At 38.1% G+C, this 21,354-nt stretch overlaps 1 protein-coding gene across 2 annotated transcripts in view; it reads left to right on the plus strand.

The window, feature by feature from the left end:
* LOC139480455 (high affinity 3',5'-cyclic-AMP phosphodiesterase 7A-like) overlaps positions 1–21,354 on the plus strand; it is a 99,607-nt gene that overhangs the window by 7,800 nt on the left and 70,453 nt on the right. The window contains exon 1 of one of the 2 annotated variants that reach the window (XM_071263533.1): positions 10,558–11,514. The exons of the other annotated variant lie outside the window; for it this stretch is intronic. Within the exon in view, the coding sequence (XP_071119634.1) occupies positions 11,398–11,514 (117 nt within the window). The 5' untranslated portion in view covers positions 10,558–11,397. Of the gene's footprint in view, positions 1–10,557; positions 11,515–21,354 lie in introns of those variants that run through there. 2 annotated transcript variants of the gene reach the window in all.

The following is a 21,354-nucleotide window of genomic DNA, read 5'->3' on the forward strand; positions in this document are numbered from 1 at the left end:
CCATGGTGTTGGAAGTTGATTGCAGTACATCCCAATCACACTGGTTGTCTAGAGGCGACTAATGGGGTCAGGTGTGGTGACATGGTTGATGATTTTTCACAGTCCGTAGTCATATAGCTAGAATATTGCTGAGTGCGTCATTAGACAACAGACACACACACAGACAGACAGACAGACAGACTTTGTGGAATTGTTGTTGACATTATCGACCACTGGTTTGGCTGGTTCAGACTTGAAGACCTTTCAGGCTGTCTTGGTAAATGTAATAATGCTGCTTATGAACCCTGTTCATTCCACCACAGGCCTGTAAAGATCTGGGGTAGCATAGGTCTTCAGCAACCCATGCTTGCCGTAAAAGGCGACTATGCTTGTCGTAAGAGGCAACTAACGGGATCGGGTAAAGGGCTCGCTGGCTTGGTTGAAGCATGTCATCGTATCCCAATTGTGTAGATCGACATCAATCACTGGACTGTCTGATCCAGACTCGATTATTTACAGACCGCCGTCATATAGCTATAATATTGCTGAGTGCGGCATTAAGCAACAAACAAACAAACAAAACATTCCACCACAGTCCCTACTCATTCAACCACACACTGACTTTGTCAACTATTCCATTTGTCCCTTATTTCAACTCCTAAAACATTTCTTGCATATCCCTTTTTGATTTTCATGGAGGTGACTCACCACCAACTCCCTAAGACTCTCATTTCCTTTTCTAAGGCTAATGGTCCCACGAAGACATTTTCTGTTGACATAACACAGTAAGGGTGTACCCAAGATTTTTTTCATCTTGTATATTTCAGCGTTTGTGACATTTGTAGATATACTGATGACGTAGGTTGGCATATGACAAGGGTGCTAATCCACTCATGCTCGTGGGAATACATGGATATCATAGATAAATAAATATATACATACGTCACATCGGAGAATTTCGTAGTATAGACTACGCACACGGCAGATAATGTTGTGAGAAATGAATGACTTTTCAAATATTGCAGGTCAAGGTTTATTGATAAGTCTGGCAGGTGTAGCTAGGTGCTACTGTTCCGTTCTAGTATTCACCAAATTGGGTTAATGCTGTCAAAGCATTTCACATCGACTGGATTAAATGGCGGTCCTGGTCCAAGAAGAGGACAGGGTAATTTCATTTTCACCTGATATTGGTATATCATTTGTACTTAGTTCTGTGTGGTCCAGCTGGTGTGGTCAGACATGTAATCTATGATTGTCTACGATAGTTTATTATGATTTGTACGAGTCATTTTGGATTTTTTTATATGTTATTGTCATCGCCACGATCAGCGTTAGTTCAGAACCGAAACTGTTAATAATTTACTCTGGACCAGACACACTAGTGATTAATATTATGAGCAATAATCTAAGATGCTGGTACATCATGTACATTGACATGCTTTCAGCCAAGTCACCTGATCCATTAAGTTATCTCGTAGGACCAGCATTAGGCTGTTTGGGAACAATTATAAAATTAAATCTCCAGGATTGGGTGGTGAGGCTCGCTGAGATGATTGAATGCTTGTCATTGTACCACAACAATATGGCACAGTGCTTGTTATATCAGTCACTGGTTTGTTTCAATTATTTTGATTAGAAGATTTGATTTTAAGGAACAAAAAATAAAAACAAAACAGACGTATGTATGTCTTTATTGAAAAAATTGTCTTTTGAGCCCTATATGTTTCAGCAGCATGAATATCAAAATGTTATTTGAGAAAGGAAGCACAAACATGTAAAACTGGTTTGGAACTTCTTTTTCAAGATGCTATAGATTTTGTAAAGAGAGAATGTTATCAAGTGAAGATTTTGAGGCATGTAGTTTGTAACAAAGGGAGACAACTCCTGTGTGACTACTCTCAGAATGAAAGACCAATTCTAGTGCCGGTCTCCTAAGAGGCAATGTCGGTGATAGGTGAAGCAGGAGAAAATCAGTAATCAAAGAACTGCAAATGTACTATTGTAGCAATACACAATTAGCACGTCAGCACTAGTGCTTTACAATAATAAACATTTCTCAACAAATTTATGTTTTTCCAAACTAGTTCATACTGTGATAACATGTAGAAAAAAGACTTCTTTTGAAATGCTGTAACTATTATCCGTGACTCAAGCTGCTCAAAGTTAATATCAACATGATATCAGTGCACGGTTCCAGATCAGTTCCTGTTTTGAGACATTGACTGCTTAGTCTCTGAAATGCCCTGAACAAATCTTTTCAAAATGAAACCATGAAGATCTGTGTAGAGAATAGGTCTTCAGCAACCCATGCTTGTCGTAAGAGGCAACTAACGGGATCAGGAGTTAAAGTTCGCTGACTTGGTTGATGCATGTCATTGTATCTCAATTCTTAATTTAGTGGATTGATGCTCATGATATCAATCACTGGATTGTCTGTTCCAGACTCAATTATTTATAGACCATGGTCATATAGCTGAAATACTGCTGAGTGCGTCGTTAAACAACAAATTAACAAAACAAAACAGACATTTCAAAATTACTTATGATGCACAAAAATGTCCTATAAAAGTTGACAATGTCATGAAATATTTCTGGACAGAACTAGAGCCAAACGTTCCAGCAAGATCACAGAATGACAATGTAGCAATTGTTATTGGTCATTGTTGCAGGTTTTTACAGGATGTAGATGGGCTCGTACAGCCTGGAAATATTATACCTTGAAAATGAATGTGTCTTGATAAGGCCTTGACTTTACATTCTTCCTTGAAAATGAATGTGTCTTGATAAGGCCTTGACTTTACATTCTTCCTTGAAAATGAATGTGTCTTGATAAGGCCTTGACTTTACATTCTTCCTTGAAAATGAATGTGTCTTGATAAAGCCTTGAATTTACATTCTTCCTTGAAAATGAATGTGTCTTGATAAGGCCTTGAATTTACATTCTTCCTTGAAAATGAATGTGTCTTGATAAGGCCTTGACTTTACATTCTATCTTGAAAATGAATGTGTCTTGATAAGGCCTTGAAATTACATTCTTCCTTGAAAATAAAATGATGTGTCTTGATAAATATTGGTGACCTGCTGACAAAGATGACTTTGTCGTTGATCATAATATCAATCACTGGATTGTCTGGTCCAGACTCAATTTGCTGTCATCATGGTGGAATATTGCTCGAGTGTGGCTTTCACAAGAATGCAGGTGAAGCAGTATCTTGGGGAAAGGTATTTATGAAGTTGTCATTCACCAATCCCCTTAGTCTATCCTGTATGTGGGAGATAAGTATTGTTTATTCAGAAGGTCATAGCTCACATTAAGCAATAAATCATCCAACCGAGTAATTTTAATGTCTGCCTTCACCCGGAAACAAAAATGATACCAGATGATCAACTGAGAATTGACATGAGGTATAGAGTGACACTACATTATCTGGACTTCTCATTCCTGTCTTCATCATATTTGTGGTAGGAGTGAGTGAGTGAGTTGGGTTTTATACGATTTTTATCATGGCGTGACAGTTTTCCAGTTATATTATGGCGTGTCAGCTTAATGCGGAAAGAAAGCATGTCAGACCTTACCCTTTTCGTGAAACCCCAGAGCACGAGTATTGTGCTGACAAATGGGATGGGTTCGATGGGAAATATTCTGCAAAGAAAATAGACACTTATACCATAGTGTACAGCAAACCCCCCACCAATCCATGCATTGTCATGACAAAATAAAAAACATAAATGTGTTATATTTCTATTATTTTTATCCCAACCCTTCCAATTATGAATTTATGAATGTGTCCTAAATTAGTTCATATAATTCATATCTTCATCTCACTTAAATTGTTCATTCTAATGTTTACTACTGGTAACTATGACGACCATTTATCACTTCTACATTTTGTTCTAACATGTTCTAACACAGCTTGTAATGGAATCACACTATCAATTACAAGAAACATTCAAAGTTGAATATCCTTCTCATTTAAAAAATATATTGGTTTGAAAATAAAATTGATTTTGTAGTAGTAGTAGTAGTAGTAGTAGTAGTAGTAGTAGTAGTAGTAGTAGTAGTATATACTTATGATTACATAAAGTGTCCAAGAAATAATCTGCTTATGAATATGAGACACTAAAATGTGTACATGTATGGGATGCATTAAATTGTAACTTAAAACAGGTTTAATAAGAAATATGTTATGACAATAGTTTGCCACCTCTTAAACATGTTAAACTTTTTAAAAAGTGTTGAGGTCAAATCTTAGTAAAAGATTTTGAAGTTTAATATAATTCATTAGAAATTCAAACTTATCTTAATAATTGAATTATAAAATAGAGGATTCTGTACAAATGCTGCATTAAAACAATTAAAATGCAAGTCATAATGATAGAACGGGTAGCGTTTGCTCGTCACGCCGAAGACCCGGGTTCGATTCCCGACATGGGTACAACGTGTGAAGCCCATTTCTGGGGTGCCCCTGCCATGATATTGCTGGAATATTGCTAAAAGCGACGTAAAACCAAACTCACTCACTCTGTATGTGTGAAGCTAGTTTCTATTTATTTTTCCCTTATCATGTGCTTATAGATCTTTGTACAAAATAGCTGTTTTGATGCAGTCTACACTTCCTAATAAGCAGGTTCTACTAATCCTTTCTAATCATCTTCTCCAATTCAACGTGCGATGGGCTGTATGGTGACAAAGAACAAATATTGGAATTACCATCTGAACCTAAAGTAAATCTAAACAAAACAGCCATTTGTATTTTCAAGGCTTTGGCTGAACGACTGGAACAGGCAGATGCGTAGACAGAGAAGGAAAACTCTTCTGTTTTTAGATAAAGCTCCATCTCATCTAATAAGCAGGTTCTACTTATCCTTTCTAATCTTCTTCTTCAATTCAACGTGAGATTGGCTACATGGTGACAAAGAACAAATATTGCTACTACCATCCGAACCTAAAGTAAATCTAAACAAAACAGCCATTTGTATTTTCATGGCTTTGTAAATAAACAATTATTTCAAGCTACTTGTAACGCCATGGACATCTGATTTAGGTCATGCTTTACAGAAGTTCTACATATCAAAATGGGGAATGTGAAGACCTCCCCTTCCCTAATTTCCCTTTCATCTGGAACAGAATCTTAAGTCAAAGAACTTTGTAAGAAGATAGCAGACATGTAGAGCCTATGGGAAGGTTTGATATTGATATTGAAGTTTGAAATGTTTTTTGCTATAAACTCTTTAGGGAGTGTCACTTGATGCAAGCATTATTTGAATGGAACATGATGTAGTAGGGACGTGCAGGGATTTATCCAGGATTCTAGAGTCAGAGCCCCTATCAGGCAAAATAAATCGTTATTTTGTTCAAACCTGGGATTTTTTTTATACTTCTTATTTATTTTAAAATTCAGAGGCATTTTACCAATGTATTTTGATATCGCATCCAATGCAATAATATATTTCTAAGCATTAAAACCACTTCCTCTTTCTTGGTCCTGTTATCAGTGAAAGCAGGATACCTCTACAAAGCCAAAAAAGTTATATTGGTTATATATACAGTGGAATCTGTCCAAATTGGACCGTCAAATTTGGACTTTGGTGAAAACCTGACCTTTTCTCCGGTCCCCTCAGTTCATTACTAAATTATCATTACACTAACTGACCTACAACTCTCTAATTCAGACTTTTTACACTTCCGATTTTGGACTAAAATTACGATCCAAACATCCAATTTTATGATACTATTGAAATGAAGCTGTCTTAATCAGACCGGACCGGACCGGACCAAATAGGACTGGATGTTCACTCACTTTGAAGTAAGCTGAGTCATATTCAGCTAAAACAACATAACAACATTGCTAATCCTGCATGTCATCCTACTGATCTTAACACTTTGTTGTCCAGTTAATTAATTAGAATTTACTCACCTGTGAATGAAACTTATCAGAATTGGATAATGAATAGAATTAGCATGGTGTATGCTATTAATATATCTTGTGTCTTGAATGGACTCACATGAACTCGGTGTAATCCTGCTGCAAACCAGATTTTTTAAATGGTCCCAACCAAGTATGAACTGGACAGATTCCACTTTATATTAACATGAATACGGACATTTTTTACTTCTAATGTGGGAATTTTAATGACATTTGCTGCAGATTTGTGGCCAAACATCGGCCTCTGAGCTGGTCTAGATAATTCCCTGCCATCCATTTACTGGTAAGTCAGGATAAGTTGAGCTTAGTGACCTGAGAATTGCCTGCTGGAGCATACCCTTGTGATGAAAGGGGTAGCGGGTGGTCTTCGACAAGCATAATGATGGATATGTGCATGTCCTGTCTCGGCTAACAACGAGTTCTAGTGGCAAGTTCAATAGCACAGAATAGTATGTGCTGATGTTAGGTACCCGATGACTGTGAAAACAGTGACAGCAAATTTGCATGGATAACAATTGAGAAGTATCATGACAGACAGACTACTGGCAATGCCAGCTCTTGACCATGCTTGAGATATATTTGTACATTCTTTCTCCATGTAATTCATGACATTATAGGCCAATTCTTGAGCCTGAGAATGTGTGATTTAGCCACGCTTACCTCGCTTTGACATGTTTATTTGTTTGTAGTTAAATTTTATAAAACGTCTTTTAGAGAATTCTGATATCTACTTGTCACACCGAACATAATAGGCTTATGAGCAACTCGTGTGTCCATGGGAAAGTAGTCAATTTCGTCGTCATGACCTGCACGTGCACAACATGCGTACACCCTCTCCAACTCTAACAAACCAAATATGTTTGCCCAAATTCTGTACACCACCCACTTGTCTCAAACCAGTTTTGTGAGTTGGTTCAACTTATCCTGGACTACCAGTAATATTCTAGGCAGGGGATTTTTGATAGAGACAGAATATTTTCTAGGTCACTGCTTCAAGAGACACCCTGTTTTTCCACACATTCATCTGTAAACCAATAACAAATTTTGTCCTGGTGTGAGTTCAGTGGATAAATCTCTGTCTGTATGACACACATAAATCCCCAATGACCATGATCTGTTAATAGGGCATATGTTACTCTGGCATGGCAATCAGCCGAGAACAATTTAGTATCTAGTGTTACACTGAAGTACTGCATTACAGTAACATCCTGCTGATGGTGTTGTGTGCTGCTGCAGTAAGCTAGCCCTATCATCTCCATCGTAGGATAGGTTGTTATCATTGTTATCAAGCCTTGGTAACAGTTGTACTCAATAGCTTAGGCCACACATATTTTTTGTTTCACTGGCCCATTGCCCCTACTGAAAAGCAGCTGGAAAAGAAATAAATTAAACAGATAGATATTTATTTTTATTATATCTCCTGCTAGTAATATAGACCCTCTCACACGATATTAAATGTTATATATAAATTCCATGTCTACATCACTATCATTGATTCAAGAAGCCAGCTGAAGTTTTAACTCCACTTCAGAATGACTTACGTAAATACATAAATGGATAACATTGCTATTTATTTATATTTTTATTGACCAACCTTGTGTGGAAAAGCTGGAATAAAATCCTTGAAACATAAAATTAAAAATGTGTGGCCTTATGTAAAGGTTAACATATACACAGTAGGGGTGGGACGGGTACCCGGGTCAGGTGGGTACTGAGTAGGACCCGGGTACCCACAGGACTACCCGGACCCGTGGTTAGTCACATTATATATTGTTAAATGACAAAAATTATCAACAACTCTATGGTTACACTACAAGTCACTAATGTTCGCATTTCTTTCTGACTAAGCACCCATTCCTTCTGATTTTTCATATGGTTGAATAAAGATATAACTTAATTCAGCTTCAGTGTGTGAATGACCAGATTGTTTAATACATGTATCTAAATACGTTTTGCCAGGGCTATGCTAAAAATGTTCCCAATGTTCCCATTAGACCAATCTGGTCTTGAAAATTTAAATGACAGTCTGTATTTTATTATTCATGTTGCAGATCTTTTTACAGTTATTAAAGTCCTGCACCATGACCGTGGAATATATTTATTTGATGAAACAAATCCAATCTAGATATATATACACGAGCATGCCTAGCCAGCTGTAGCCAGCTCTAGCTAGCACTGATCAGCCCCAGGAAAATTATTTATTTTAATTTTAGAGGAGAGAAGTGCTTTGTGTAATATAAGATTTCACAGACCTTGTAGCCATCATTGAAAATGAATTAGTTTTATGGATGTTTATCTTTTCTCTTCCGCTCAATCTATGACAACAAATTTAACTTGTGTATGGTTTTTTTGCACCCCTCGTCGACTTTCTAACTGCACAGGGCACTCACTACTGCTAATACGGTACTATTGAATTGTTAATTTTTCATGTTACCTGTGTAAAACTTGGTAGAATTAGTGATATTTGATATGTCTATAGGTTTGCATTAAAAGGAATAAAACAAATCCTGTTTGCGGGATTTTACAGATTTCATTTTTAGGGTTGGCCGATCTGTAGAAAAGTATTACCTCGAATGAAGAAGTCCTCTGTTATAACAGTCTTGTTGCTTTGTGCGCTCATGAGTGCATTCATGGTGCAGATATTGACACTGATGCACAGTGATGGGGAACACCTGGGCCTCCCTTCCCACAGATATCAGGTGAACGCAATCTCTCATTACACCTCAATAGTTAATAATCACTTCAGGTAATCAGTACTTTCTGCTTAGAAACAAGTAAGCATGGGTTATGTTTTGCGGCATTTACCACTCAAAGGAAGGGAACTTATCATGTTTATGCAGAATCACTTTTCATCAGTAGATAAATGATAAAATTACTTCCTTTTTTTGTAAGCACACATCAAAGAACAAATCTAAAATAATTGTCCCACTGCATCAAATTTTGACATTTCACAGCCATTTGATGTAATTGGGAATGAAAAATGACCTCAATATAAATCACTGAAAGACTTTAAAAAGATCTGATTTACATTTTGTTGCTGAATCAAAGCACTAAACATTTAATAATTATAAGACTAAGCACTTAGGTTTATCAGGGGATTTTCTTTTGGCAATTAAGTCTCGCTGAGAATATATATTTCATGCTGTTTCTTAAGTCAATATGTGTTCTGTCATTTTGCTTGACATTCCTTCGCCTTGAACATGTTGAGTAGAATGTGACACATCCTTCTGTGAGGGTCAAGTCCCATGTTCATAAGGGGTGGTTGGGTAGCCTAGTGCTAAAGGTATTCACTCGTGCCAAATCTCTGGGTTCAGTTCCCACATCAGTATAATATGAAGCATCCCTTGCTGTGATATTGCTGGAATATTTCTAACAGTGACATAAAACAATCCTCACTTATTTTAATAAAGGATTAAGCTTGTGTGAAGCTGTCATATCCATACAGGTGATATATGGTGTGATGTTGACTTGCTTAGATCACCTCCGTGTGATGGAGAGAGTCGAGTCGGTATTGATGGAGCGTGTTGACATTTGTATGATTTTCACAACGAGCTTGGCCTGATTGCAATGAATGATGTTGACCTGACATGAAGCCAAGTGTAAACTGCTTCCCATTCATCACGGTGTAACAGTGGGCTCTATATTGTCTTGTGTTGGGAGCTGTGTTTTTATTTGACAAGCAAATCCATTTCAAATATTGACCCATTTGGTCGTGTCATGGCTTGTTATTGACTCCAGCACCATGAGGAAATCATACACTATGCCCACTTTTACCATTATTACCACGATTCCTCTCTCCACACACCTTGTCTGTGCTTGCGCTAAAGTGTCATTACACGGCAACAGCGTATTATCCTCCTCGGGTGTTTACAATAGTACTTACGCTTCATAGATGAAGCATTGATTGTAAACAATTGTAATTTTTTCTGTCCTCCATGGGCTTGGTAGCAGTAATATTGCTAATGGAAAATCCACCAGTTTGTCCAGACCTTTGGCATGAATGCATTGTGATAAAATTCATTATGGAGTGTGTATGGGCTGCATAATCATTAGTGAGGTGCGATGTCCACACGAAGCTCTTGGCACCGTCATCGGTAGGGTTGTAGAGCAACTGTTGACCTGGTCCGCAAACATTGATGGCAGGAGTGGCATAGAGAGGAGGTTCAGTGCGAGCAGACGACGGTTGACAGCAGCAGCATCAACTGTGCGGTCTGGAGATTCTCACCGATGTTCCTCAATTGATAATGCTCAGTCAAGATTAACGAGGGTCAATTTGCATGGTGGATCAGCTGAATGGGATGCCTTGGATTGCAGTGTAGGTTTGGTGTGGCAGCGCGGCAGAGAGGAAGTGGGCCTTGGTGTGAGAAGCGTGCAGTGTGTGGGGAAGCAGACTGTGCACAGCCCATGTGACACAAGTCTCAGAGATGACTGCGGCTTTTCTCTGTCACAAGTGAAGCAATTACAATCCTTTAAGCTGTCATTATCGAAGATGTCTTGAATTTCGCATCTGCTTCATTCAGTGGTTTGCTATTGCAGTGGTATGAAGCAGGCAAGCAGTGAATAGTTTCAGTGAAAACTGGTTTTAATGCCTTACAACTCGGCTCATGCCTGCAGAAGAAAACTGACAGCTTTGTTGGAAGCAGACGGACTCTTCCTGTGTTTTTGTGCACTTCTTACCATCCCTTTTTTTCTCACAGATACTTGAGTGCACGTGCTTCCAGTAGTGGGGATGATTTTGGGAAAAGTAATTTTCCTGTAAAACACAGCCTCTTCCTGGTATAATTGCTTCTGTGGTGCAGTTATTGTAGCAATCAAATGGTAATTGAAGACAGTTACCTTGGCGACTTGAACATTGCCAGAGGACATTGTGGCATTATATAGTTTCATCAACTGAAAAACAGAAGGAATGGAGCATTGTGGCACTTTACAATTTAATGTCTCCTTCATGAATATTCATTGGAAATATCAGCAAACTCCTTGAGGGTTGATGGGATGCTGTACTCAAGACAGATTTTTATGAAAAAAGTGAATTGTTTCACAGAAAACCTGTTTGTGTAGTCAGCGCAGTATTGACAAACTTTGATACCAGACTAACAAGAACGACTTTGAAGACTGTGAAAAGATTTTTAATGTGATAGCATTCCTGTGAACATGACCGCTGGCTGTTCTCTGAATATTGATAATCTTGACCTGGCCTTACCTCAAATGGAAAGTTGATATAATTTTGTAGCAATTGGCAGAATAATTGGACTGTGCATTCACGTGGCCATCGAAAAGAAGAATCAATTGGCAGTATTTGTGATATCAACTCTTAAAGACAAAACACCTTCGGGAAATATGAGGATATAATAGCCATTCTTTTTATTGTTGGAAGTTTGGACAAACTATTGCTGGGATTGCGTCAGAGTTTGAAAAAACCCTGCAATGATCATTTTGACAGCCTGTCTTTTATCTCACAGAAAATTCAGGCAAGCTTTGCGCTGACAGAATCATGGTGCCGTTTACGTCATGCCTTTGCTTTTCGAGAAATTGTGCTTCAAGACGATGGCGTTTTGTCCGAGGCACGATGACCCTTGACATAGCAGAGAGTGACTCAGTTGCTGATGAGGTAATACTTTCAGATTCCATGTGGCCTTTTCTATGCTCTGACGTATGCTTGAATATCTCTTTCTGTGCAACTGATCTGGGTTTAATCGGGTTAAGCAAAGTCCATATGAGGTTTCATGTAGTTCGATGCTTTACTGTTTGAGATGCTATGTCGGATTTTCTGTTGAAAACTCCCATTACAAGAAAATTAAATTGCAATTACATTTTATTGATTTTTTTTCGCAATCAATCAGTGCTTTTATGTGACCAGTTGTGAAAAGTGATAATATTCCTTTGTGATGCTGTAGTAACTGTACAATGCTATTTTGTGTCTTAATCAAATTGAAAAATGTCTATCATTACTATGGGGTTTTGGCAGTGGGTTTGAATGTTTTGCAAATCTAATACACAATGGATGATGCCAAGACAGTTTTTTCTTAACATATAATATGATATGATTTCTCTTCTGTCAGTGGAAATAAACAAGCATGTATCATTTTACAAAGCAATTACTCGTGTGAAGATCCGGGTTAGAATTGGCCTTCAGCAACCCATGCTTGTCATAAAAAGTGACTAAGGGATCGGATGGTCAGACTCATTGACTTGGTTGACACATTGAATCCCAAATGTGCCGATCGATGCTCATGATATTAATCATTGAAGTGTCTTGTCCAGTCTCGATTATTTACAGACGATTATTTATCATATAGTTGGAACATTGCTGAGTGGCGTGTTAAACAACAACAAAGCAACATACAATAATGTTGTTGAACTACAGTGGGGTATCAATGGTGACTTCACAATTTACTCAAAGCGTGACTAAACTCACAGTTTCACATTTTCAGTAGAACTATGCATCTTAAGAAGGTATTACTGACAAATGGCAGCTTCTGTTGGCTCTTGTATCCCTGCACTAATATGCAATCTCTGAAATACTGGATGACCTTTCTGTATGTTATATGTAACACAATTTTGATTGCAGAAGCCGTCTAGACAGTTCGGTAATGTAAAAGACGAGTAATCTAGCTAAATGCAGTAAAAAAGATTAAAATTTACAATGTTACGTCAAGGAGGTAGAGTATCTGTGGGGAAGGAACTACATGCAAGATGAATCGTAATGGAAAAGATATTATTTTTGCACAGAGGTAATAGATTTGGAAATTCATACATAGGCAGGTTTCATTGTGAAATTGTCACACACCATAGACATAGTAGGGGTGAAATGTATTTTTGTGAATTTTTATGTGACAATACAATACACGATACATTTTTCCCTGCATCGATACAAGACATACACTGGCTGAAATAAATGACTTAATACTCGTTTAATGACCCCTGGTGTTTTTGTAAGTCAGATATTGCAAAATATGTTGTAATTAGCGTTTCAAGTCCACTACCATTAATAGCCATTCCGAACATGTGTCTACAGCTAGCTTTTCCTTTTGAACCTGCTCAGAAATATTTATTGTCAAGAAGTTTCCATGCGATTTGATGTAAATATGAGTATCGCGATACGTATCGTATCATGACCGATGTATCATGATGCTTATCGTATCGTACCTTGCAGTATCGTTTCACCCCTACTATACAGTTAGGTATGATTGGGCATTTCATTATATTAATATTAACATCAGCTTCAAGTGACTGTTTCCTATATCTTACTTCAAGCAAGTAAAAAAGGACTGTTTCCTATATCTTATTTCAAGCAAGTAAACAAGGACTATTTCCTATATCTTACTTCAAGCAAGTAAAAAAGGACTGTTTCCTATATCTTACTTCAAGCAAGTAAAAAAGGACTGTTTCCTATATCTTATTTCAAGCAGTAAACAAGGACTGTGTATTGTCTAATATAGACATGCTGAAGTGGTCAAACCATTATATTCCAGATCTTCTGTGTATTGTCTAATATAGACATGCAGTAGTGCTCAAACCATTATATTCAGGATCTGTGTATTGTCTAATATAGACATGCAGTAGTGCTCTAACCATTATATTCAGGATGTGTGTATGGTGTAATATAGACATGCAGTAGTGCTCTAACCATTATATTCAAGATCTGTGTATGGTCTAATATAGACATGCAGTAGTGCTCAAACCATTATATTCAGGATCTGTGTATGGTCTAATATAGACATGCTGTAGTGCTCAAACCATTATATTCAGGATCTGTATATGGTCTAATATAGACATGCAGTAGTGCTCAAACCATTATGTTCCAGATCTACTGTTTATTGTCTAATATAGACGTGCTGTAGTGCTGAAACCATTATATTCAGGATCTGTGTATTGTCTAATATAGACATGCTGTAGTGCTCAAACCATTATATTCCAGATCTACTGTGTATTGTCTAATATAGACATGCAGTAGTGCTCAAACCATTATATTCCAGATCTGTGTATTGTCTAATATCGACATGCAGTAGTGCTCAAACCATTATATTCCAGATCTGTGTATTGTCTAATATAGACATGCAGTAGTGCTCAAACCATTATGTTCAGGATCTGTGTATGGTCTAATATAGACATGCAGTAGTGCTCAAACCATTATGTTCAAGATCTGTGTATGGTCTAATATAGACATGCAGTAGTGCTCAAACCATTATGTTCAAGATCTGTGTATTGTCTAATATAGACGTGCTGTAGTGCTGAAACCATTATATTCCAGATCTACTGTGTATTGTCTAATATAGACATGCAGTAGTGCTCAAACCATTATATTCCAGATCTACTGTGTATTGTCTAATATAGACGTGCTGTAGTGCTGAAACCATTATATTCCAGATCTACTGTGTATTGTCTAATGTAGACATGCAGTAGTGCTCAAACCATTATATTCCAGATCTACTGTGTATTGTCTAATATCGACATGCAGTAGTGCTCAAACCATTATGTTCCAGATCTACTGTGTATTGTCTACTATAGACGTGCAGTAGTGCTGAAACCATTATATTCCAGATCTACTGTGTATTGTCTAATATAGACATGCAGTAGTGCTCAAACCATTATGTTCCAGATCTACTGTGTATTGTCTACTATAGACGTGCAGTAGTGCTCAAACCATTATGTTCCAGATCTACTGTGTATTGTCTAATATAGACATGCAGTAGTGCTCAAACCATTATGTTCCAGATCTACTGTGTATTGTCTAATATAGACATGCAGTAGTGCTCAAACCATTATGTTCCAGATCTACTGTGTATTGTCTAATATAGACGTGCAGTAGTGCTCAAACCATTATATTCCAGATCTACTGTGTATTGTCTAATATAGACATGCAGTAGTGCTCAAACCATTATGTTCCAGATCTACTGTGTATTGTCTAATATAGACATGCTGTAGTGCTCAAACCATTATGTTCCAGATCTACTGTGTATTGTCTAATATAGACATGCAGTAGTGCTCAAACCATTATGTTCCAGATCTACTGTGTATTGTCTAATATAGACGTGCTGTAGTGCTGAAACCATTATATTCAGGATCTGTGTATGGTCTAATATAGACATGCAGTAGTGCTCAAACATTATGTTCAGGATCTGTGTATTGTCTAATATAGACATGCTGTAGTGCTCAAACCATTATGTTCAAGATCTGTGTATGGTCTAATATAGACGTGCTGTAGTGCTGAAACCATTATATTCCAGATCTACTGTGTATTGTCTAATATAAACGTGCTATAGTACTCAAACCATTATGTTCAAGATCTGTGTATGGTCTAATATAGATGTGCTATAGTGCTGAAACCATTATGTTCCAGATCTACTGTGATGTTGACTCAGATGGCATATGGATTTTGAATTATTTATTCCGTCAAAGTGACATTTCTGTACACAAGCTAGTGGACTGTCTCCTCTAATTCAACAGCTTCTAAAGTGCCATTTAAACATATCTACTGTGACATTTTCCAGACAGCACTATTTTTGGTATGTAAGATGATCATATTTTCAGTTGTTTGAATCAGTTTTATAATTAGCAGTCTCATAAAGCTATATTCCTAGAAATGGTTTGTACTGATAAGTAGTCGTTATACAGTGCCTGATGCTCACTTGTTTAATAGAGCGGGTTGACATGGAGGTTGGCTGGATACATTGTGTGACTCCGCTTACTTACTTACTTACTTTAGAGATTTAACGTGTGCTTTCCGACTGATGCATATTTCGCACAGGGGCCAGGCCAGGCCATTTAATGTGTTTCCGAAAGTGGCGAAAGTGGTCTGTGCAACCCAAGAGGGGGCTTTAGGGGTTGCTTATATAGAATTTGGGAATTTTGAGATTTGGAATAGATGCCGATGGGGGTGTGACTCCGGCTGATTTTGCGTATTTGTATTAAGTGGCACTGATGATTGCTCATCTAATTAAAGATAGCCTGTGATTGATTGTTTCAAGCTCTGATTTATCCTCATACAAGGATTACATTTATTATTGCTGTTCTTCAGCTCTAAAGGGTTGTTTGTCAGTGAGGGGGCTCGGGTGACCCAGTCATCTAACACACTGCAATTCAAGGTGCAGAGTTGTGTCCCTGAGGCGTGCAAGAAATCTATGATTGTGGAGTCTAAACCTGGTTTATCATGATTATGTTTCTAGGTTTGTCAAGACCATACCCATGCTCTGGGTTTCACCAAAGTGGTACACATCTGAGACCTGCATCACTTTGGGCTTTTCTCCTACATCAAGCTGACATGTTGATGTAATGTTCAAAGCATGGTTAAACCAAACTCGCTCAGTCACTCATTCTGGCCACATGTCTTTTGGCAAAATGTTTATTAACAAGCAGCAACTTGTGCAGATGATGTGATGATTTTCGATCATGTGGTACTTTACGTCTTCCAGCCTTTTGATGCTGCTCAATGACTTCCTTGAACTACTGATTTGTCAGGTCAAGACTTGATCAGTTACTCACTAACTTAGTTCCTGATACTGTTCATTATTTGAGTTTGTCAGCTCAAGCTTCTGGGTTCTTCCGAAGTGGTACATGATTATGAGGACATATTGATTGGTTGGTTGATTGTTGTTTACCTCCGCACTCAGCAATAATTCAGCTATATGGTAACTGTCTGTCAATTATCGAATCTGGACCAGACGGTCCAGTGATAAACATCATGAGCATCCATGCAATTGGGATATGCTCATGCGTCAACGTATGCTCCACGTGCCTCTTACGACAAGCGTGGGTTGCTGGGGACCAATATTCTTACCCGATATCCCCTTAGATCAGCTCGAAGATAGCTGAAATACTCTTCATGTAAACCCAACTCACTCACACATAGACCCAGTGAAGATCCGGGTAGAGTTTGGATAAAGAATAAAGACCCTCTGTGGTAACACTTAACTGAATTTTAGATTTGTCATTAATTGGTACATATTGGGAACATCTTTTCTTAACGTATATACTTCTCTTCATGTTTCTCTGGTTTCGCAACCCGTGAAGACCCGGGGTAGAATAGGTCTTCAGCAACCCATGCTCGCCATAAAAGGCTACTTTGCTTGTCGTAAGAGGCGACTAATGGGATTGGGTGGTCAGACTCGCTGACTTGGTTTATGCATGTGATTGTATCCCAATTGCGTGGATCGATGCTCATGATGTCAATCACTGGATTATCTGGTCCAGACTTGATTATTTACAGACTGCGGTCATATAGCTGGAAAATTGCTGAGTGCACCGTTCATCAACAAACAAACAGACAAACAAACACATAGGGTCAACACCAGTAAATAAATGTCATTTCTTCAAAAGTAAGAAGAATTTACATCAGAATTTGAATATGATTCCAAATGCTGATGTCGTGTCATGGTAAAGCGTCTCCTTCTGAGTCAAGTTATCCAAACATGATTTGTTTCTTTAACCCCCTAAACACATTTTCTTGGCATTCAATATATCCAAATGAACATATAATCTGATGGATGTCTCCACTGGTAATATAAATTAGATTTTGTCGGAGAAGGATGATTTTCCGTCTTGATCGAGTTGCATGTCGTGAAATCCATCAGCGCGCTCAACACCTAGTTCCAGATCGGTCAGCGTGTAGCGTGAAGTCCAGTGTAGTGCAGAACTGATCGAAAGTACCGTATTTAGTGCTATTGGATATGTGATACATATTTCATCACAAGAGTTGCAATACGTTCATATCGTCAAAGTAGTGATATTTCAAATTTATGCAGTATTATGTTCATAGTCATGTATATTTTCAATATATGTTTTTGTTTTTCAATATCGTCCTTGTACAGCCTTTGTATTGACTGCTGTGTGCTGGTAGGGTGGCCTAGTGGGTAAAGTGCTTGCATCATGCTGAAGACCTGGGTTTGATTCCCATTTGGACACTGTGTGAAGCCATTTCCGTGAGTTCTCTGACATGGAAGTGTGGGATATTGCAATCAGTAATGTTAAACCTCAAGTCCATAAGTCTATGGAGTCAGAGACCTGAAACCAACCTGATTCACGAAGGTGTAAGCCCTGTTAATCATTAGCAGTACTGCCAATTGTGATGTTGCGGGAATATTCCTGAAATTATGCCATCACTCACTCACTCAATTCTATGAAGTCTGAACTCTCCAATCACCTTTTGTCACCATCATGTTGTCTGTCATACAGACCCTGAAACAAATATATCCAATGCAGCTCATGCAAGTCTATAATGTTTGGCAAGTCTAGATTACTGCAGTGTCTGAGAATGAAGAAAGTCTCTAAGCTCCTTTTTATTGTATTTTATAACTATTAGTTAACAACTGTTTTTCTGTAAGATATGTTCATTTCAGAGACTAGATGGTAGTCTAACAATCATGTCAAAGTCCACTTTTCAGTCTGCCTCCCATAGTTGGAATATTGCTGATAATTTGCCCTCACTCACTCACTCACTCACCCACCCACCCACCCACCCACTCACTCACTCACCCACCCACCCACCCACCCACTCACTCACTCACTCACTCACTCACTCACTCACTCACTCACTCACTTACTCACTCACTGTGAAGTCTGTGCTCCTAAATCACCTCATGTCACAATCATGTTTAAGTCCATTTTTCAGCCGGCCTCTGTCTGACCAATGTAAAACAATGTTGTTGACATATTTGACTTGTGCTTCTCTCTCAATCAGTCAATACATACTTGACCATCATTGAAATTGTCAAAAATAAAGGTGAAATATGACACCTTCCATCAAGTGTGTATATATGCAAATGATATGTGTATTGTATTTTTACCCTTATATAATACTGAATCGGCAATCAGTCCTAGATTGTCAAATACGGTAACGAGGCTATTTAGGAAAGATTGAAGGCTTGGAATGGTATTCTGACATCACATCCTTCACGTTCCTACATTCATATCTCTGAAGACCAGATAGGTGTTATCACCATTGCAAGAAGTGGGAAGTACTCTGTGCGCTGTTCGGTTCATGATTGGAAACAATTAGCATGATTAGGTTGAAGAAAACGACGCGAGGAAAGGCCATCATGACGTTTTAGAACATGAAGTATTGAACTTTGTAAGACAAGAATTTGTTTTCTTACTAAATGATGACTGGCATTATGTCATACATTGTATCCAGTTCTTAATTATATTTTTGATTAAGTGCTTGTCAATCATTGTTAAAAGTGTGATTAGCAAAGACTGCAAATAATCTTTTTTAAACATGATTTTGAAATATTTTGTCTCTATGCTATGTTTTTGGATTTTGTTGTTACTAGGTGACAGAAGATTTGAATTGTTTTATATTTAGCGTATTGACCCTGAAGACCTGTGACCTTTAGCTCATCTGAACCAAGGGTACATTTGAACTTATGTCATGACGTGTCATCTCTGAAATCATTGGACTTAAAATGCCAACCTGAGTCCATATTTGAGTTTATTATTCCGACTTGGCTTTCAGCATAATTTTCAGAGGATTTTCTTGTTGTTATATGAATAATTTAGTTAGTGATGCATGTTTTGATTTGTCCAAGATAGCACCAAATCCATGATAGATTTACTGTGGTAATATGAAAGAATCCAGTGTTCTTTAACTTCTTATGCGTAGTCCGCCTCTGTGGTCTAGTGATAGAGTGTCCGTCTGGAAAGCGGAAGGTCCGGTCTGATCCTTGGCCGCGTCATACCAAATATGTTTTAAAGATTGTACTTGTAGTTACCCTGTCTGACGCTCGGCATTAAGGGGCTAAAACAAGGACTGGTCGGCTCGAAGTCAGTATACTGTGTCTGAGTGGGGTATGTTAAACTGCGGCATGGTATCTCTAGTGGACTAGTACAAGCAGCCAGCCACACACGCACACGCACACACACATGCATGCACGTCACTAAAATCTTGGACGTGACGTTAAACCCCATTTCACCTCACATCACCTCACATCACCTCTTTTAAGTAGTACATATGAGAGATTAACTACAGTAATATTAAAGAATCAGGTTTTCTTGAATTTCTTTTATTAAAAAGTAGTATAAATGTGAGATGTACTTTTGGATAAGAGTTGTTGTGAGATTAAGTTAGGCTGCTGTACCCTGCAACAAGCAATATCTCGGTTTTACCACAGCAGTAATCCTGTTAGGACAAACTAGTGGTTGACAGCATCAGCAACATCATATGTTGAGAATTATGGAGTTATATTTTGGCTAGACTAACGAGTCTATGCATTGTCCAATCAAAATCCCATAATGATATGACATCCAGTTCATAAAAAACATGGCAACTGCCCTGCCGATTTCTTTCGATTGCAGGTTTTGCAGAGCATGTATATTATCAACTGGGTGTCAACATATATTTTCCAAATCTGTTCATGTTTTTAATCAAGGTGCTCAAGTGATTTGATGCACTTCACGAGGTGAAGCCCTTTTTATTGCAATAAAAATATTTTATTATTGATGAGATTGTCTTGACTCGGTGCCAGCATTTCGTTTGAAGTAAATGCAAGTGATATGAGAGATGGAATCTGAATGGTCAGCAGGGAAAAAGGGACATATCTCGTATTATAGCTAAAACGGATAGAATTATCATTAAAACGCCCGCATGTTATCAGAAATGAGCGGGCCACTGTAACTTGATAATGCCCTCATATTACTTGACGACGGGCCATTATCAAGCCCGTTGTTAGGTGACGTCATAGGGTATAGAAAATGACGTCACGTATTATAGTGACGTCATCTGGTTTGTTCTATGGCGTTTCCATATTTGTAAAATGTGGTCAGTGACATTCGTGCTGATTGCAGTAAATGTTTCGAAACCGATGTTGTTTCTTTTTATTTGATAACAAATTCCATCCATTTTAGCTATAATAACGGTATCGCTCTTTTTCAGGGCATTATCATTTGCAGAAGCCCTCGGTCTTTTCAACTGCCCTCCTTCGTCGGGCAGTTAATGGAAGACCTCGGGCTTCTGCAAATGATAATGCCCTGAAAAATAGCGTTACCCTTATAATAGCCACTGGTGGCGCTATGATTGAGCAGAGGAAGTCCAGCCTAGTACGGCAAGAGTGGAAACTGGACCTTTAACTCCCTTACCTCGGGGAGATGCATGAGTAACAATCCATGCTGTTTAAGGATGAAAACACACACACTCACACTCAATAACTGCTGGCTGTAGTAAACACTGTGGCAGGGTATTTCCAGAGGGGCAACAGTACAGAGGTAACATTAAACACAGTAAACTATCTACATCATCCTTTCATCTTATTCTATGGTAGCAAAATAAAAACCACTGTCTAATGTTATCAGTGAATGTGAGCACGCCATGCATCCATGTGTGTACCCAGCTCTGGTGACATGCGGTATGAACACAGACAGATGACAGTCACAAAGGGAACTGCTTCATCATACGGCCATTGTTAATGTACTGCTAGTGCAAAGAGGGGAGAAAAGAGCAGGGTAAAAAGTTAGTAAA

Source organism: Haliotis cracherodii, unplaced genomic scaffold, assembly GCF_022045235.1.
Source record: "Haliotis cracherodii isolate W230 unplaced genomic scaffold, xgHalCrac1.p SCAF_4, whole genome shotgun sequence".
NCBI lineage: Eukaryota > Metazoa > Mollusca > Gastropoda > Lepetellida > Haliotidae > Haliotis > Haliotis cracherodii.